General features: G+C 52.2%; 5 protein-coding genes across 5 annotated transcripts; 2 read left to right on the forward strand and 3 right to left on the reverse strand.

Moving 5' to 3' along the window:
• Positions 1-709: 709 nt before the first annotated feature.
• COCCADRAFT_86551 (uncharacterized protein) lies at positions 710-2,316 on the forward strand (the record flags this gene model as incomplete). The annotated part of the gene is made up of 3 exons (XM_007710489.1): positions 710-808; positions 860-1,180; positions 1,246-2,316. 3 exons carry the CDS (start codon positions 710-712, stop codon positions 2,314-2,316), a joined length of 1,491 nt encoding a protein of 496 aa, XP_007708679.1.
• A 202-nt stretch (positions 2,317-2,518) lies between these two features.
• COCCADRAFT_23288 (uncharacterized protein) lies at positions 2,519-3,337 on the reverse strand (the record flags this gene model as incomplete). The annotated part of the gene is made up of 3 exons (XM_007710447.1): positions 2,519-2,784; positions 2,870-3,108; positions 3,261-3,337. 3 exons carry the CDS (start codon positions 3,335-3,337, stop codon positions 2,519-2,521), a joined length of 582 nt encoding a protein of 193 aa, XP_007708637.1.
• A 1,000-nt stretch (positions 3,338-4,337) lies between these two features.
• COCCADRAFT_23289 (uncharacterized protein) lies at positions 4,338-6,509 on the forward strand (the record flags this gene model as incomplete). The annotated part of the gene is made up of 1 exon (XM_007710448.1): positions 4,338-6,509. One exon carries the CDS (start codon positions 4,338-4,340, stop codon positions 6,507-6,509), a length of 2,172 nt encoding a protein of 723 aa, XP_007708638.1.
• A 778-nt stretch (positions 6,510-7,287) lies between these two features.
• COCCADRAFT_86725 (uncharacterized protein) lies at positions 7,288-8,619 on the reverse strand (the record flags this gene model as incomplete). The annotated part of the gene is made up of 6 exons (XM_007710490.1): positions 7,288-7,766; positions 7,817-8,148; positions 8,209-8,318; positions 8,402-8,421; positions 8,475-8,488; positions 8,543-8,619. 6 exons carry the CDS (start codon positions 8,617-8,619, stop codon positions 7,288-7,290), a joined length of 1,032 nt encoding a protein of 343 aa, XP_007708680.1.
• Positions 8,620-9,192: 573 nt separating this feature from the next.
• COCCADRAFT_86678 (uncharacterized protein) lies at positions 9,193-11,022 on the reverse strand (the record flags this gene model as incomplete). Its single annotated transcript, XM_007710491.1, has 5 exons — positions 9,193-9,239; positions 9,291-9,571; positions 9,622-9,730; positions 9,781-10,535; positions 10,586-11,022. The coding sequence occupies 5 exons, from the start codon at positions 11,020-11,022 to the stop codon at positions 9,193-9,195; spliced, it is 1,629 nt and encodes a 542-aa protein (XP_007708681.1).
• Positions 11,023-11,731: the final 709 nt, after the last annotated feature.

Here is an 11,731-nt window from a genome sequence, read left to right on the forward strand (position 1 = left end):
AAATTGACAATAGCAGAGGATCTTGGGAGGGGCGAGGGCTCCACACAAAACAACCCTGCATGTTTTCGGAGCGTGCAACCGGACCAGGAACAGTATTACTATACACCTGGTTTTGCACGACGCGCTATCCACGTCAGGCAGCCCTCAGGTACACATGATGATGTGTCAGTCACAAAAGCTTGGTCGGATCAAACCTGGCACTGCACTCGTACCACTCACGGCAATGAAAACACCGCTCCAGCCCCAGCACCCCACACGCGCTAGGATGCTGCAATACGTCTTCCAGCCATGAATCAGCCCCATCTCGCCACCAGAACCACCATCAAGCGGCACTTGGCAAGCTTGGCAGTCCGCCCAGTTGAAGCTTACCAAGGCCTCTTATCACGTCTTGACACGGCTCGTGTGCTTGTTTACTGGGTCCACCCACAGCGGTTATTGGTGGATGAAGGGTCAGCCTCGTGTGCGGATGCGCCCACTTGGCTGGATGTAGCAGGTCGGAAGGAGCTTTGTATGTGGGTTTGATTGTAAGCTGCATTTCAGGCATACAGTGATGTTGGTAGGAGCGGCATTCCCGGTCACTGGGCCCATTTGCAGCTTCGAGCTGCAGGTGGTATGGAATTAGGTAAACTAGCAAGCAACATAAATTGCACAGCATGCCCTGCCAGTTTGGAAACGGTACTCCCTTTGCAATAAACAGGCAATAGTCGCAATGGCCTACCTGAAGTCAATCGCAGCAATTGCTGCATGCGCTGCGGCGGTTGAAGCAGCAGCTCTTCATCCTCGCACCAACAAGACGCTGGTTGATTCGGTACGAGCATGCGAACATCCATTTTATGAGTTGCTCTAACACAAATTATAGCAATCGCTCCGCGATACGATTGACATTGACAACTTGTATGCCAAGGCCGAGATTCTTCAGGAGATTGCCTACAACACACCTGGAAAGAACCGTGTGATTGGCAGCCAGGGCCACGAGGATACCGTGGAATACATCAAGGGCCAGCTCGAGGCATTCCCTGACTACTATGACGTGTACACTCAGGATGTGCCTCTTTCAATCGGAACCACTGCTACGCTCCGTGCAAACAACAACACCATTGAGGCTTTTGCAGTAACTCTGGCTCCGGGCGGCAACGTTACCGGACCGCTCGTTGCTATTCCCAACTTGGGCTGTGAAGAGGTAGGTTCATGTTTTCGACTATATGCCCAAAGAACATATGAAGGAGCAAGACTAACATTGAAAAGGCGGATTTCCCAGAATCTCTCGAGGGCTCTGTAGCTTTGATCAAGCGTGGTACATGCTCTTACGGCGAAAAGGTGCAGATTGCTGCTGCCAAGGGAGCCTTGGGTGTAGTGGCATGGAACAATGCTGAGGGCACTCTTGAGGGCTACTCGCTCCAAGTATTGTATCCCAAGGGCAAGTTTGTTCCTGTAGCCGGCATCACCATGGGCCAAGGAGAAGCGCTTCTTGCACAGCTGAACGCCGGTGTCAAGATCAACATCGACATGTCGACAGACGCCAAGGTGTTCAACACTCGCAACGTGATTGCGGAGACAAAGGCTGGCGACCACGACAACGTGATCCACGTCAGCGGCCATTCCGACTCGGTCACTGCTGGCCCCGGCATCAACGACAACGGATCAGGCACTATTTCCATTCTCGAGATTGCCATCCAACTGACCAACTTCACTGTCAACAACGCCGTGCGCTTCAGCTGGTGGACAGCAGAGGAAGCCGGTCTCCTTGGAGCCGAGTACTACGTGCACGAGCTTCCCCAAGCCGAGAAGGACAAAATCCGTCTTTTGCTCGACTTCGACATGATGGCCTCGCCCAACTTTGCCTACCAAATCTATGACGGCGACGGCTCGGCATACAACCTGACTGGACCGGTTGGCTCCGCCGAGGCCGAGCACGAGTTCGCCGCCTACTTTGACAGCATTGGTCTCAACCATACGGAGATTGAATTCGACGGCCGATCCGACTACGGTCCCTTCCTCGAGGCTGGCATTGCGTCTGGCGGCATTGCCGGTGGTGCCGAGGGCATCAAGACGGAAGAGGAGGCGGCCATGTTTGGCGGAGGCGCTGGCGTTCCTTACGACGTCAACTACCACGAGGATGGCGATACCGTCAACAACTTGAACCTCGAGGCGTGGATCGAGTTCACGAGGGCTATTGCGCATATGACGGCCAAGTATGCCGTCTCGTGGGACAGTATCCCGCCCAGGAACGCAACGGCGGCGCAGAAGCGGTCAGAGCGGTATGCCGAGTTCAAGCAGGCGTTCCAGAAGACAAAGAGGTACCAGAGGTGGGTATAGATTGTTTGCTCGACCTCGAGACTCTTTTTGAGTAGTTTATGAGCTTTTAGATACGAACTTTAATGTGGTTGAATATATCAGAAGAAATTTTTTCAAGATAATGTTTTGTGTGGTAAGCAAAGTGGGTGAATGGTAGAAAAACAAGTTTTGTATGGGATTGCACATGTTTATTCGCCGTTTACAAGACGGGGACGGGTTTGCTTTACTCTTCGTCGTCATCGTCAACTACAGGTACAGGCTCGTCCTTGCCAGTCTTCTTGACTTTGCGGTCCTTCTCAGCACCAGCAGGCTTGGCGTCCTTTGCTTTCTTCTTGTCGTCGTCGTCGTCGTCGTCCTCATCGTCGACCTCGTCAGAAGCAGCATCCTCGTCGTCTTCGGCACTCAGCTCAGCCTCTTCCTCCTCGCTCTCATCCTCGTCCTCGTCTTTGCTTTTGGCTTTGGTAGTGCGCTTGGCCTTTTTCTTTGGCGCTATAGGGGAAAAACAAAAATAGTAAGAAGAGAGTTGCGGAGAAGGGGTCAAGGGACCACCATGGGGTTACTCAGAATGACTTACGTGGCTCTTCCTCGTCCGAGTCGGCTGAATCAAAGTTTGAGCCTTCAGACTCTGCGTATCTGGATGGCTGGGTCAGTCTTGCTGTAGGTGTCGGATGCGCGCGCAAAGAGAATTGTTTCCATGAATTAGACAAAAGTGCCATGATAGCCATGTCAAGTGTAGAGGCAAGGTGGGAGTGAGTTGATTGCTGCAGGAGGGAGGAAGGAGCCGGCTGCCGCTGACTCCAGGGCTGCGACTGCCTTTGGAGGCATGCGCAGCGACCAGACAAGGTAGAGGTACAAATTCAAAACATCAATTCAAGGGTGCGCATAGAGACGATGACAACAAAGCCAAAACCATCGGATTGCGACGTGGTGGTTAGAGACATGACGTCAAGAAAGCGGCGACTTACTCTTCTTCTTCGTCGCTCTCATCGCTGGGGAGGGCAACGAGCTCCTCGTCGTCGTTCTTCCTCTTCCTGGTAGTCATGGCGCCGGACTAGTCTACGAAAGCAACAAAAAAGAGCTGGTACGTGGCAGGATAGTGGAACAGAAGTAGGAAGGGATCCAGAGATTGAGCAAGTTTGGGTGGCAGCAGGGAAAGAAAGCTATGGAGGTGAGCCTGGGGGCGGGGACCCAGGGCAACACAGACGGGGGCGCGGATGAAATAGCTGGCTGGGTACTCGGCCACGACGCACACACACACAGACACACACACACGCACACCTACGCAAGCCGCGCCCCCTTTACTTGCCCAAGAAGGAGGCTGGGAAGCGCAGGACAGGGCAGGCCGGGCGACTGCAGGCCTCTTTTGCTCCATCGCCCACCTCGGCCGCTTCGGGTACACGGCGAGGAGCCAATCATGGGGTGTGCTGTCATCACCTGCGTTCCGAGCCCGCCATGGACGACATCCAGGCGGTTGCTGCAGGTACCGCGTCCGAGGAGCTTTGGGCGACAGGCTGTTGTTGGGCTTGTATATGACACGGTGAAGTGCTGTCTGGATGGCGGTGAGGGCAATAAATGTGCTTACCAATGCCGTCTGTCCTGTGGCTATGTACGGATTATGTATGTATGTACGGCATGGCGAATGAGCGATATCTGGGTGCTCAAGGTAGCCCCCAAGGCGATGCTCCCACTCGCTGCAGAGCGGCAAGTTGGACTGTCTAGCGAAACACTAAGACAGGCCAGGAAACGTTTAATCTGTCACCTAGAAACATCTTGGGTATCCACACAGACGAAGCCGTCGAGATTGCAGCCGTTGGTCCGTATCCAAGTCGGCATGTTCGCAGCTCGAGGTGTAGCGTTCGTGGCCCAAATAGGCAACGAGCCCCACCTAATCGCACCAATCACCATCTGCTCTGCCCCGCCCGCAGTACCGCGTCTTATTCGCGCGCCATCTTGACTGTCTTTCTAGTATTTCCCCGACCAAATCTCGACTGTCTGTTCCCTACGCTCGTTTGACACCACACCACCACAGAACTGCGCTTGCCATGTCCGCGCCCCAGATCGCGAGGCCGGGCAGGGCCCCGCGCCTCTCCAGCCTGAACAAACCCGATTCCTACCAGTACCAGTCCTCCGCAACAAAACGAAGAGCCGCCGGCCCGCCCCAGCCCGTAAAACCCACCCAGCGCACCTACACCTGCTGTGAGGCACCCTTGATCAATGTCGCCGACGGCACCACCATGTGCTACAACTGCGGAAAAGTCCACGACGAGAGCCAAATTGTTTCCGAAGTCACTTTTGGCGAAACTTCGGGCGGAGCAGCCATCGTTGAGGGTGGCTTCATCCATGCCAACCAGCGACATGCCAACTCCATGGGCGGCACCATGCGGGGTCTTGGTGGCATGGAGAGTAGGGAGCAGGCTGCTATGAATGGCAAGAACGCAATTCAGGCCTTGGGTGCTTCTCTCAACCAGCGCGAGGCAGTCATAGAACAGGCTTTTAGTTGGTACAAACTCGCCATGAACCACAGGTTCATCCAGGGTCGCCGCATGAGAAACGTCGCCGCTGTCTCCATATACATGGCAGCCCGTAGGCAGCCCGAGAACACTCTCATGCTTATCGACTTGGCAGAGAAGATTCAAACAAACGTCTGGGCCCTGGGTGATACATACAAACAGTTTTTGGAAATGCTTAAAGAGGAGGATCCTGCCCAGCTCGTTGGTAGCAAGGCTGTACAGGAGATTGAACCCTTGATGTTGAAATACTGCCGGAAACTTGAGTTTGGAGACGACTCTCATAGGGTAGCTGATGATGCCTGCAAAGTCTTGAAGCGCATGAATCGCGACTGGATGGTGCAAGGTCGCCAGCCCGCTGGATTGTGTGGTGCTTGTATTATCATTGCTGCTCGCATGAACAACTTTCGTCGTACCATTCGTGAGGTTGTCTATGTTGTCAAGGTCGCCGATTCCACCATTACTTCCCGTCTATACGAATACAAGAGGACACAGAGTGCAGCTTTGACTGTCAACCAATTCCGAGAGTTTGCACCAAGACTAAAAGTCAAGGCTCAACCGCCTGCCATCTGGAGGCGCGCAGAAAAGGAGGAACGACAGGCGAAGAGAAGGAGACTGCTTGAAGGACGCGATGACACTGCAGCATCTCTAGAGAACGAATCAGGAAGTGGTGAAGTAGAGACTGGCACATCTACAGCACCAACGCGGACAAGCAAGAGACAAAAGTCTAATGATGGTTCATCACAACCAGTTTCTACTCAGAGCGGAGATACAAGCACTCAGGGAAGTGGTATACCTGCAGAAGTCGAGGCTTTTGATGGCAATGCCGACGCAATGATTGATAGTGTTGCCACTGCACTTGAGGAAGTCGAAGCAGGAGAGGCCACCGATCCAGATTTTGTCATGCCCAAGAAGCGCGGTCGTCCACCCAAGAAGCGAGTACCCATTGCCATTCCCGAAGAAGATCTCGAAATCGAGCAAGACATTGAGGAAGAACTTACGAATGCCATCAAAGATTGGGAGTCCGTCTTCAAAGAATTTGCCAACAACGAAGACCACGATCTCCTCCGACGCTCCGGCTGGACCGCCGCCGAAATGGCACGCGCCGCCCAAGACAAACGCGACATACCCGTAAACACGAACCCAGAAATCGGCGAAGAAGAATTCGAAGACGACCCAGATGTCGCCACGTGCATCCTCGGCCCCGAGGAAGTCCGCCGCAAAGAAGCCATCTGGATCACAGAAAACGAAGAATGGCTCCGCGCCCAGCAAGAAAAGATGCTCCTCGCCGAACTCGAAGCCGCAGAAGACAAGCCCAAGAAACCGAAGCAAAAACGCAAACACCACCAAATGGGCGACGGCAGCGTCCTCGAGGGCCAACCTGCTACCAGCGCCGCAGACGCCGCGCACAAGATGCTCAAGAAACGCGCAAACAAGGCGTTTAGCAACCACATCAATTACGATAGGCTCAAGGAACTTTTTCCAGGCGGTGGAACAAATGCTTCGGCTAGTCCGGTGAACAGGTCTCCGCCTGCTTCTGCTGTCCAGCACCCAGCTGCGGATAAGGATGCCCAGGGCGATGAAGAAGAAGAAGAGGAGGAAGAGGAAGAGGAAATGCTAGCGGAAGAAGAGGAAGAGGAAGATCTCGAGTATAACTATCGCGATGATGATGATGAGGGGTTCGGAAATGAGAGTTATGGCTACTAAGGTTTTTAAATGTTTTTCTTTATGTCAGGATTTACATCCCAGCCTATTGGGCTTTTTTTCTTCTTCTTCTTCTTCTTCCTCTTTTCTACGCCAATTGTTTTCAGAAAATGGGGGCTTGGGTCTGTATTTACAAATAGGTCTGTTTGGCCTAGTTTTTTTTTCTTACTTTGCATTAGCTATCGACGGAGTTTTCCATATCTCGGAGTGTGGCTCAACTGGTACATATCAGCATGTACATACATATACCCACTTACAGCGCTTCGGGCGAAGCATGTCATAGATTCCAATGAAGAAAAAAGGCGTTTAGTCCTTTTTTTTCTCCCTCTTCCACCTCTGATCTTCCGCTCTATCATCAGCCGTGTACAATTCAAAAACCACACATTCAATCATCGCTGTGTCCAGGTCCTTTGCTGCATTATTTTTTTGTTATAGGGGAGGAATTCCCAATGTTTCGATTGGTCCCTGCTTCATAACTCCTGACACGCATGCTCATGCTACCCTAGATTTTTCCCGCAATTCAATAAGAAGGATCCGAGCCCAGATCCACCGCACACCCACATACACCCCCCGTGTTATGACCAAAAACACTTGTCGAAAGTAAACAAAAAAAGATTGAACGAGAAGAAAAAAACAAAACGCCGGGTTTTACCGTTGTGCGAGCACAAGAGTCTATCGATCAAGAAAGCATGCACCAAGAAATCCCCATTTCTCTCTCTCTTTCTTTCTTGTTCCAAGACCTACAAACTTCGCGGTCTACTTGTACACATACACACATTGTCTAGCACATCTTGTACTGTGCCTCGCCAGCCGCCTGCCTGTGCATATCCTGGCTCTCGAGCTTGTAAGAGATGGTGATGTCCAAGTCGCGGTGGTTCTTCTCGCTGGGCTTGTTCTCCAGGGTACCGCTGATTGTCTCGCCCTCTTCGACAGTCAGGACGTCCTTGAGGTAGAAGACAGTCTGTTTCCAGTGCGTGTACTTTGTGTGAGGGCCGGTAGAGAAGCGAATGGGCTTGTGGCAGGCGGCAAACTCAATGTCGAACCAGGCAATGACGGCGTGAACAAAGTCGTTGCGGCGCACCTTGAGCTCGTACGGTAACCGGAATGCGAGGTCTGCAACGGTGCACGTGTAAAGGTCGAGGGTGATGACCGGTGAAGGGTCAGTAACGACGGCCTTGATGTCAACAGTGTCGACGAGAGGTTCAGTCATGGCAGTGGCCTTGAGTGGGGAGTAGTCGAAGCCCCAAACGTTGTCCCAGACTGATCTTGTTAGCATATCGGCAAAGTTCGGTGAGATTCGCTAGACTTACAGCCAATCTTCTCATCCTTGTACTCGCCATCTTCGATACCGGCCATGAAAATGGTGGCCTTGTCGGGGAAGATAAGGCCGTCCTTGACCAGGTACTTGTCGCGTGCATACAGGACAGTGTCCAACATGGACTCGTAGAGCAAGAAGTAGCCCATCCACTCGGATATTATTATGTCGACCTTGTCGAAGGGCAGGACAACCTCTTCCATCTTGCCTTGTAGCAGGGTGATCTTATCCGACAGGCCGTTTACCTCGACAATCTCCTTTGCCTTTTCGATAATGGTTGACATGTCAACACCGATAACGTGCTTTGCACCGGCCTTGGCGGCGAACCTATATCCCAGGTATCAGTGTGTGTTCGAGTATTGTGTGTTCAGGCGGGGGAGCGCGGACATGCTGAGGATGGAGGTACCGCATCCGACATCAAGGACGACCTTGTCCTTGAACAGGTGGGGGTTTTGGTAGATAGCGTCGCGGTAGCTCTTGGTTCGGACTTCATCTTTCTAGACGCGTAACATTAGCCAAGCTGCCTGTGGTCGTGACTGCAACCTTTGCTCGGGCAAGGAAGGAAGTGGGGCACACGTACCAGCATTTCCTCGTGGATGCCTTCACTCGCGCGTTAGTATCACTTTCATCAAGACATGGCATTCTTTACGGACCATGGTGGTTGTAACTGCGCAACACGGCGTTAGTAAAATGTATCTTTGGAGCGTCTGCGAGTGCCTACCTGTTGAAATAATGCGCCTCAGAGTGCGCCATGCCCGTGAGAGGGTCTTTCTTTCCGGTCTCTTGCTGGTTCGCCATGACGGGTGTAAAAGCTAAGAAATCTGAGAGTTGAGGGAGAGAATGTATGTAGGGTAAGAGAAGAGAGATTGGTTCTGCGATTGCCAAAAGGTAGGATATGGAAATTTTGGTTTTGGTAGAACCAGAAGCGCACAGACACTAATCACCAAGGGTCTCAAAGCGGGGCAAGAAATTGAGAAGCTAGTCCGAGAGAAGCTTGACACCACGATGATTAGATTTTCTAGCGCCTTGCAGCGCTGTTTTTTTCCAGTACTAATACTAAGTTTGCATATTAAACAACGTGCACAAGTACGATGACAAGGGAATCCAAACAACAAGTTGCGCCAGCAGCAAAGGCCGATTGTCAATCAATTTGTTGGCCCAAGGAGGAAAAATAGACCGAGTGGGGTATATCATGCCGAAAAGCAGAAGTCACCCTCATCGTAGTCGTCGTTTGCTCATCATTGTCGTCATAAAGTCATAGGTATTTTTGTTCGTAAAGTCGTCATCGTCGTCTCAGCGAGTGTTGAGCATGTCGGTGCAGACACGGGTCGACCAGCATGCCTCGTGTCCACTGTGTACATCTAGCAACCCTCAAGCCATGCCGATTCGATAGAAGCTCTCTCTGAATTGTTTTGCATCTGTCCTTCGAGTCAGCGACAAAATGAGTACACTAAAGTGGATCGTCATACCTTCAGGGGTCGTGAAAGTGAGCCGGTATTTGCCCGTAGGTCCCTTGGGTAGCCTGTAGCTGTCGCAGAACACGTACGGATGCAACTTTTCGAACTGTATCGTGTCGGGACTGACACGTTTCATCCAGTCCCTGCGTCCAACATACTGTGTAACGAAGGCAGTCCAGATGGGTATGGTGTTCATTGGACCTCGACGAGCAGTAGCCTCGAAACGCACGCAGCCCGCATCTTCATCATAGTAGATACGGAAAGCGTGTAGATATCTGCTGTCTGTAGTCTCACTGAGTCTTGTTAGAAATGATCAATACTGAAGATGCCATTGACAGCTTACCCGCTAAACATGATGCTCTCGGGCTCGAAAAAGTCGACAAGTCCCTCTGCAACAGCAGTTTGGTCTTGTCGTTTCATGGCAATGGCGGTACAGTAGAACAGAACCATACCTAGTTCATTGTCAGAAGAGCTTTACCATGACAGTATTTAATGTGCTTACGTTCGTAGAGGGGAAAGCGTAACCTAGCCCAGAGATCTAGTTGCCCATCGCGGCGATTGGCCCGACAGAGCAGTAGACATGAGCCGGCTCGCCGCAGAGCTAGCGCTGTGATTGGTATCTGATATCTCATGCGGCGGCCTTCAGAGTCCATGGAAAGGAACAGGATTCGCGCACGATTGTCTTCAGCTCTGCAGTACATCCTTACCCATACGTTGGTAGCCTCGAAAGGCAATTCCAACACTTTTTCAAACCCGTCGTCCTGCAACATTCCGATTACACGAGGTTCGTTTCTTCCAAAGCACTCAGTAGCCTCGCCTAGTGTCTGAAATGGTGTTGAGCCGTGGCGCCCATCAAATATCTTCATAGCCCAATGTGCAGCGGGCTCGGAATCGGTGGATTGACTTGAGTAGGCCTGTGATGATGCAGACGAGTGTGTGGGCGATTGAGGAATCTCTGGAACGGGTGGTGGGACAAAGGGTATATCTCCTATGCCACCCCATGTTGGGGCAATATGAGCTCGATGCGGTAGAGGCGATGACGGATGTGAGTAGTTGTAAGCGGCAACCGGATATGTAGGATGGCTGTGTATTTTAGGTCGGGAAACTCTTGGAGAAGATGGCTTTGGTGTTTTCGCACCACTCCTGCCGCTTCCTTGGACCGAAAGCTTGCTGAAGTATGATTCTATCGGCTTCTGTTTCTTGAGCAATTTGGATAATGAAACCTTGTAGTTTGCCAACTCAACGTCATTTTCCTCTCTACAACAAGTCAGCGGTGGTCACATGGACAACTCAATTCCATCACATACCCTTTTAATGTGTCGTGCATACCCTGCAGGTACATTCTGACTGCTTCGAACCTTTGTGGCAAGGACATGCCTTGTGTCTTGAAATCCGCAAGTGCATCTTCCCATATGATGGCGTAAGGCGGGGTGCCTGGGAAAGCACCCGGCGCCGCGTGTCGACTTCTCTTGGACTTGCTGAAGATGTCTTGTACATCATCAAGTGTATGCCCCAGAGTTGGAAGACAAATCTCGAGATCTTTGATAATGTAGGTTGCGTATCCTCTGTAGTTGATGGACCTGAGTGCATCATCCAACTCACGCAGAGCGTGCGAAATGGCGTATAGCTCAGCCATGTAGCCTCTGATGTCCTTGCGATATTGGGGGATCTCGCCCTCGAAGCTGAGAAGGCCATTGGCGGTCTCTTCAGCCTCCTTGGCGTAGTCCAGTAGTCGCCAATCCATGGCGGAGGGTGAGCCGGGCATTATACAACCGAGAAGAGATGATTACAAGCAACGCATAGTTTGGATGTCAGAAAGTCGGTGGTGAAGAGACGGAGTGGCGTTTGAGCGATAACGCTATAAGGTGAGCGTCTGGGGTAGCCGTCTGGTGGCATGCGCGCTTGAAGAGGGTCGGCTCTTGACGTGGTTATGCAGCAGCAGCAGGCCGGTGAGAAAGCCAATGACTTGTGCCGACGAATTCCCTTACCAAGCCTGCATGTAACCCGCAATCTCGCTTCCTCTTTTGCACGCTTTGTCTGATCGTACAATCTGGCCCCCAAACCAAACTTTTTTCCACGTTCTTTGTTTTTACGCTCCGCGCAATTGTGTGCGCGGTAAGGCCGAGCCAAAGTGCTATCGTGGGTGGTCGAAGACGCCACTCCTGCACACTCCTGCAGGGCTGCGCTGTCAGTAGGAGATGGATCGGCACACGCAGAGACAGTGATGGAGAATCGGCCGAAGTGTGCTGGTTATTTGAATCGATGACCTGGTCCGCTTGCGTGCTGCCTCGAGGCGCTGCCGGACGGTGTCCTGCCTGACATATCCCCACTCGTAGGCCGGACTAGTCCTGCAACGTAAGCAATGCGGTCAAACAATGATCAAGAGTCTGGTGTCCGAGGCCACTGGCGGTCTGCGTCGGAAGCGTGTGGCTTGACAAGCGCCGGCCAGCCTT

This window comes from Bipolaris zeicola (assembly GCF_000523435.1).
Source record: "Bipolaris zeicola 26-R-13 unplaced genomic scaffold scaffold_18, whole genome shotgun sequence".
Lineage (NCBI taxonomy): Eukaryota > Fungi > Ascomycota > Dothideomycetes > Pleosporales > Pleosporaceae > Bipolaris > Bipolaris zeicola.